Source organism: Canis lupus, chromosome 30, assembly GCF_003254725.2.
Source record: "Canis lupus dingo isolate Sandy chromosome 30, ASM325472v2, whole genome shotgun sequence".
Lineage (NCBI taxonomy): Eukaryota > Metazoa > Chordata > Mammalia > Carnivora > Canidae > Canis > Canis lupus.
The window spans coordinates 28,886,503-28,894,342 of NC_064272.1; the positions used below are offsets into that span (position 1 = coordinate 28,886,503).

General features: G+C 44.4%; 1 protein-coding gene across 36 annotated transcripts in view; it reads right to left on the minus strand.

The window, feature by feature from the left end:
* CSNK1G1 (casein kinase 1 gamma 1) overlaps window positions 1-7,840 on the minus strand; it is a 169,850-nt gene that overhangs the window by 6,321 nt on the left and 155,689 nt on the right. For 28 of the 36 annotated variants that reach the window (XM_025472515.3, XM_049104198.1, XM_049104183.1 and 25 more), the window contains one exon: window positions 7,198-7,304. In XM_025472515.3, coding sequence (XP_025328300.1) covers window positions 7,198-7,304 — 107 coding nt within the window. Of the gene's footprint in view, window positions 1-23; window positions 283-3,878; window positions 3,903-7,197; window positions 7,305-7,840 lie in introns of those variants that run through there. The other 8 variants (XM_049104188.1, XM_025472524.3, XM_025472532.3 and 5 more) reach the window with 4 other exon arrangements.

Consider the following 7,840-nt stretch of genomic DNA (forward strand, 5'->3'; position numbering starts at 1 on the left):
CATCTAACCACAGGGCCACCCACCTTCTACAGTGCACACACTGGAAGTAGTAGGCAGTGTCTGCCAGGATAGCCAAAGGAAGTAGCTGCCTCATTTCAATCTACAGCTACCAAGCCTCATCATCAAAAGGCTGTAGACGAGGCAGGGCCAAAACAGGCATCTCTGGAAGGAGGAAGAAGGCTAGTCTTCTGGTCTCCTACTCAGCCCACATAGCTCATCTTTATCTAGAACCAAGGTGAGGGGTCCTCAGGGCTGCTTAAGACTAGCCTGCATTGTCTGCCCCTTGAAACGGAGAGGAAAATGATTTAATGCAGCTTCAGGAGGAAGTAGGTAGGAAGCTAAACTGAGGCAAACAAATCCCCCCCCCCCCCCAAAGTATGACTGGAACTCTAGCAGGATCTCATGATGCTGCCAATGAAGGATTAAGGATGCTCATCATCCTGCATCCCCATTCCCAACCCCACCCAGCTACCCAGAGCAGGCAGGAGGAGCCCCGAATCTAGTAAGAACTGTGAGCCCAGATCCCCCAACTGAAATCAGCACAGCCCACTTTTTGTTCGGAGGGGACTGGGGCCGCAGCCCGGGAGCTGAGCGTTGGCAAGTGTATGGCTGCAGGTCCTCAACTTAGCTACGGAGACTGCTGCTGCTGTGCCAGATGGGGTTAGAGTACTGGCCCTCATGCAGGGTGGAGTTCAGGGCCTGCTCCCCTTATCCGCCCTCCATGTTCTGTTCCCTGGGCAAAAGCCACGCTCTGGAATAGCCCTAAGCCCGAGCATCCCCTCCTTGCTCCTGTCTCTGGAATAGGGAGCAGCTCTTGCTGAGGCAGTGACTAAGTCCAGAAGGGGGTGATGAGGGCTGTGGCATGACTGGTGCAAGAGATATGTCCTTCCCAGAAAGCTGATATGTGGGAAATGAGGATGTGAGGGCCAGAAGGAATGGATGAGTCAAAGGTGCCAGATGGTGGAGGGGAGTCAAGCCGCAAACTTGACCCTTGAAAGGAAAGCTTTTTGGAGAGAAGCTTTCTGGTTCTCTTGCTTAAATCCCACTGGGTTTAACGCCAGGGCTATTCGTATGAAAATAAAGAACTGGTGCTTATTTTCCATACCCCTAAATTCTCCATCCACTGTGGCTAAGATTCTCTCCTTTTTCAGCCTGACCCCTTGGTATTTGGACAGGTTATTAAAATTTTGGAGGTCTCTTAGAATGCGGAAACCCATTCATACAGGTAATGATAACCTTTAACAATATCTGAATGAATAAAAAATGAAAATTATGGAAATAGGACCTTCTTAAGGGAGTCTTAAAAAAGATTTTCTGAAGGTATCAATGACATTTGTGAAATGCTATTTTTTTTTAAAGTTTATTTATTTAACTAATCTCTACCCCCAACATGGGGCTCAAATTCACAACCCTAAGATCAAGAGCCACATGCTCTTCTGACTGAGCTAGCCAGGTCCCCTATGAAATACTATTAATGGGTATTAATATAGTCACTAAATAAAGTGGCATGTGTATCTGGAGATTCAATAAATTCTTTTAAATAAAAATGACCAATGCTTTTGATTAAGACCATCTTCTCCCTGGAGAAGGCTTCAAGAAAAAAAAAAATGGTCTTTTTCTGTTATATATGCTTAAGAAAATGGACATTTTCAAGTTGAAAGTCCTGAAATTAATATTAACCAAGGCAAACTAAATCTCATGGGAGCATCAGTAATGCAACAGTTACCTGTTCTCTGTTAACCATGATTTCAGAGACATCACTAAAATTTAAGTCAATTCTTCTTCTTTTTTTTTTTGAGGATGCTAAAATGAGGATTTTGTATTTTTAATAAGTAAGAGCAATCACAATGAAGTTTGAAATACTATTTTGGTCCCTTTCAGACTATATATTTCATTTTACTTCCTTCAAGGCAAGTCATAAGAATTAATGTCTGCTTACAAGTATCACTGATGTCCCATGCTGAATTTGCCTGCTCAAGGGGAATGTGAGCTGTGGTTTTGAAGCCTAGATTAATTTTTGCTAGTGTAGTTAATGCTTCAGTAATAGCAGAAGCTTTTCCTGATCCTAACCATGAGGAAACAGGCCCCCAATCTGCTCTTCGACCCTCTAGTTTCTGCGATGACTACTAGCAGCAGGACCTGTTAAACTGGGTCAGACCCCTTATCAAGCCCATCAACTAACTCCATACAGATGTCTTACTCTCCAAAGAGAAGGAAGGTAAGTGATGAACTCTTCTTGTGTTGCAGGTTTTCTTCCAGTCAATTCTTTGATGGGATGACCAGAATTTCCTAATGTGCTGGAGTGAGAATCAATCTGGTCTCCCTACTCACAAGCCAGACCTGTGAGCCATTACCTTTCCCATACTGCTCTCTTGCTCCATCCTAGTTCTCTCCCCTTCTGCTGTCCCTTTGCCATGCTTTTCTTCTTTAGTGTACTCTCCCATTCTTCCCTTATTCTAACACCTGGCTCAAGCCTCACTGTATCCATGAAGCCTTTCTTGACCATTTCCTGTCCATAGTGACCTCTTGAGGGATAACAGAAGTGTCCTGGAGAACTACTTGTCCTTTCAAGTATATATGTTTTATCTCTATACAGCTAGATGGCACCTAAGTTCTTGGGGCTCCCCCTAGAGTTCCAAGCAGAGTTGGATGAGCACACAGCAGGTCCTGTATGTGTAGTCAGGTTTACGTGAGTGACATCTCACAGGAAAAAACAGACTATGACAATGTAAGATTCACACAGACATATTTGCTAGATAAAGGGGCCAAGTGTAGTTCTCAGTACCACAAGAGTACAAATTCTATTTGTATAAAACCCAATTATTATCTTCCATATATCCCTGTCCCGGGGAAACCCTGTAGGCAACTTGGCTTGACCACTGGGGTTCAGAAACTGGTGCCTGACCCAGTCACTGAAGACAAACAGAAACAAGGTGATCACAGAGTCCAGCAGGCCGTTATCACCACATAGAATATGACCTCATGCATGCAGACAATGTGGGGGAGTTGTAATTCCAGACTGCAACGACCAACTAGCTCAGGAACACCTGGAAGGTCACTGGCAACATCTAAGAAGAAAGCTGGCAAGGGGGCTCTTTCTTGTAGCAAGTATTTATCTCAGTGAATGTGGATTCTTTAGGGCTTCCCTCTCCACATAGCTTGCACTGTTCTTAAGAATGCACTCAAGGGACCTTTTCCAGGAGTGAAAAGGAGAGGCTCCAACATCTTATTAGCTGAGTCAGCCCTTGGCTCACTGTACTCTTACAGGGAAAAGAAAAGAAAAAGACAATAAATGAAAAACAAAACCCCTCCCCGAAACAACAAAATGTCCATTTCTTCCCCAAGAAGGAGCTCTTTTTGAGAGACTCATTTTACAGATGGAAGAACTAGCTGAATCAAAAAGAAAAGTTTTTTTTTTACCAAAGCAGCCAATTTCCAGGTGAGAGACCAAGCCACACAATGTGAGATAATCTGGCAACAAGTGCCTTGGGGTTCTAAAGAATAATCAAAATGACTGATACAGTAACCTTGTCCTCCTGCTTCTGTCCCTCTCTGTCTGATAATCTCTGGTCTATCAATTTGAGAGATAATTCCCTCAGATAGAAATAGAAAGATAATTTTGGATACTGTGGGATATTGTTTTGACAGGAGGAGAGAGTGATGAGATGGATTTGAAAGGAAAGAAGGAACAGATTAATTCCTGGGTGTAGGCCTGCCCCATCCCCACCTTGTGGATCTAGTTCCCCAGTCTGGGTGGTTATGGCACAAGGCGGCGTATGGAAGCCATTCAGTGTTCCTAAGGCATTTTGTTTGGCTTTGCCAATCCCAGCCTAGTCTGGTCCGCTCCCCTAGCATGTGGACTGGAGAGAGGGACTCACCACAGGTTGAGCATTTTCAGGCAGCTACAGAGTGTGTAAAGAGAAAAACACAGAAAGGAAGAGAGAAAGAGAGAGATATTAGTCCACAGAGGTGAGATGGAAGCGACTCCCTGTGAGCCATGCAAACATGCAGTATGTGTCTGTGTTTCGTTTCTTCCTCTGTTGAGGAGGTAGGGTGAGTAGGCTTGGGCCACATGGCCCCCACACTAAGGTGGAGGGGGCAGGCACCTGACAGAAGCATCGAGGAGGGAGCTGGATATCTCAGTGAAGGGTAAGGTAAAACAGAAAGAGTTGGTGGGAGCCCCTGAGTGGGTTTTCTTGGGCAATTTCCAGGAAGGTAGCAGGAGAAAGAAGAAATGATCCTGCCTGTAAGGATTCAGTCAAGCACCTAGGGAGCCATTTTGGTTCCCACACAAAGTCTTACTGTGCAATGTTAAGCTGATCTCCCAAGTATTCTGAGGGAAGGAGAAGTTCCTAGCCTTTCTGTAAGTCCAACACACCTGACCAGAGCCGTTGGCAGTTAGGACTTACTCTAGATGGGGGGAAAAGCCTTTAGCAACAGGAGATGAAGCAAAGCAAGGGGGAGATCACTGCTCTGTACTGAGGTATAACCGTCAGGAAAAGGACCTTCATCCATTCTTATCAATTCTCAGGAGACAGGAGGTCCACATCTGCTAAATTATAACTAAAGTCAGGGGATAACCAAAAACTCCTATTTTGACCATAACAAAAATCCACCAAAAAGCTGTCTTGCCTCACCATCCTTCCATCATATTTGAACAAGGACATATGTCCTCTAGCCAGAAGAACAGGGCAGTTAGATGTTCATATCATATACAGAACAAAAACCAAGACCTTGTTATTTCTCTCATCCTTTACACAAAACAAGCTGGGTGAGGAGCTCAAAATCAAGAGCTTGGATGTGAAGGTTTCACGTATCTCCCCAGCCCCTGGTTGAATCTTAATATAGACAACAGCCCTCTTTTCTTCCCTACAAGTAGGCTGCATGGACAAATGGCATCACAGCTGCGTGCAATGAGGGGTTGTTTGGGACATCTTGTGCTTCTCTAGCTGTGACTTCTTCCCATGAAAATGATGGAGCAGGTGGATTCATGGCTCCCTTCCCCCTTTCCAAAACACATAGATGGCCAAGAAGAAAACCACATGGCTGTGCTGACAGTTTCCTCGGCAAGATGGTTTGGTAGCTCATGAAATCACTAGGGGAATCAGCACACAAAATGCCCTAAGCTGTGAGCTTTCAGATGATGTTTGGTCAAATACAACTGCTCCCTCTGCTTTCCACACATTTCAGAAGGCCCTGGAACTAGTGGCAAAGAGGCACAGTAGTCCTTTTTACTAAATGGGGAGACTTTAAACACTCTTCACACCCTAGATTTTAGATTATACCACAACAGAATTCACCACATTGAAATCTCTTTGTGTGAACAACCCCGTTTCATACACAGGACACAAACACCACACTTACATACATAATCAGTGTACACATTTACCAAAACAAAATGAGAGAATGGGTTCAAAAGATAAGCCTGAATAGGACATACTCTAAGACTAATAAGCTCTTTCAATCTTGGTATTCAAAGTACACTATCAAATCCAGAATTAGACTTCTAGCCTTCAAAGTAATAGCCACAACATAAATTGGGAATGGGGGGGGAGGGGGCGGGGAGGGTACAGCCATCCTTCAAGCCCAGACAATGTTTAAATCAGAACATGCTTTAGCACCATGATTCCCAACCTCGGCCACACATCCGAATCACCTCAACTTTAAAATTTCCTGATGCTCAGGCCATAACCCCAGATAAAATCAGACTGAGGCCATGATTCAGATATATGTATTTTCTAACATGCCCCAGGTGATTCCAAAGTGCAGCCAATATTGAGAACCCAGAGGATAAGGAGTACCATACTGTTTATTTGGGAGAATGAAGTTTTGTCACGGAAGCTTAAAATCTCCAAAGTCCCTGAGAATAAAGAGCATATTTCCTTACTAAAAATGGTCTCTTGCTGGCATTAAAAACTCTCCCTGCCTTTCTTTCTTATCAGGGCCTTATATAAAGCAGGAGAGAAGCATCTGAAGCTGCCTACAGTCAGCACAGATGTGACAAGAGAAAGGTCCAATTTCATCCTTGGTTGCTTTTTATCTACGGGTAGGAATCCTTAAATCCTGGCTTTTCAAGAAAAGGACCTCTTGGAAGCAAAGTGAGCTCATCATACAGATGAGCAGGAGAACAGAGGAATGGGCAGGGGACAGCCCTGTAAAGGAGGGCTGGAAGGAAGAATGCAGGTCTTGACTGGCCTCCCACCACTTGAGACCCCGAGGTGCAAGCATGTTCAGGCTGGTATTGGGGCCATCTGGGGGCTCAAGAGACCAACCAGGATACAGTATTACTATTCAAATGTTGTCTGCTTCCGAGAACAAGATACTGGGATAGCCTGAATGTTCTCAAAGGGTTTATAAGAAAGGTTACCCATATCAGGCTTGGCAGCAGTTACTGATTTGTAAAGGACTTCTCTCCCTACCTCATGTCTTTTTGGAGTTTAAGTCTGGATTGGAATTTGAGATGGGGCAAAAGGGGAAAGAAGAGAAGAAATGCTGCTTTTGCAGAATTGGCAACTATTCCTCCTTCTATCCCATATGCTAAAGAGTTTAACCACACGCCATGCAGAGAGCACCAAGGGGCTGATGGAATGGGTAGGGCAACACATTCACAGGCAAGAGAAGCAGAAAAGGGAGTGGACTCACCGCTTCCCAGTTGTGTGATTTCCTCTCCTCCCAAGACTCTCTTACTCACAGGTGTCAAGACTATCTTGCCTGACTTATCGGGAGTTTGAAATTGGGATTCTGAATCCAGAATCATTTAAGTGAAAGCACAATGGCCCTGAAACCCTTGTTCCATGATTCTACATGCAGAATTCTTGGCTAAGAACCAGAAATCAAATGCTGTTCAGTATGGTCCATGGTTTAAGATAAACAGATTTTTCTCTGTATCCCATAGGGAGCAAGAAGCTCCAGGAACCCAAGAGGCTCAGGACTGCTATCTGTTCTAGCTTTTACACCACGATTCTTTTAGTTCACTAGGTCTTTTGCCCCATGCGGACTAGAAAAATGCAATGGCCTTCCCAGAAATCACAGCTAACGAGGGCAGAAGCAGCCTTAAGTACCATGCAAAAAATAGTCAAAGGAAGAAAGCTGAGGACACAAGCATGAGGAATCTGGTCTGAGATGCACAGCACATAGAAAGGGAAAGATAGATTTTTCAACCTAGGACTCAAGAGCCCCCTTAAAAGATGAACGTACTTAGCTTCCTCGACTACCTCCACCTCGGCGTGAGCTGTGATTGGTGCATTGGAGTGGGCTCCCGTGGGGTCATCGACATTCAGCTCACCATTGGTTGAGCTAACCACCTGCAACAGAAAGATGGAGTGTGACAGACATCATGGCAACAGGAGCCTCCTGCCAGCACCAGAGAAGGTCCCTAAGGGGGTCTCTAACTAGTCTATAACTTAGATACTAACCAGGCAGTGTCTGGAATACTTGTTTTCCTGAGCTGAGGGGCCAGATATCCTCATTTAGGTAAGGTTCCCAGGCCATATCATGAGAGGACACAAAATGCAACGATGTGATCCTATAATAACTTCCATATTGAAAGCCTACTCTGTGTCAGCACTCTGCTACACTGTGTGTAAATTTAATCTTCACAAAAAGACTATGAAATAGGTCATGTTACTCTAATTCTACCTCAGTTTATTATGCTAGAATTATAAATAGACTCAGTGATGATGCTGAAAAAAATTCTAAAATGGAAATCAATAGTGGGCATCAGAAACTATAAGTAATCACACTTTCCTTCAGAAATTTCTTCATGGCTTTGACCACTGGTTTGAAGTTACTCAAATAACAAGACTGCCGGATCCTCTCTGTCCCGTGAGAGGACAGACAG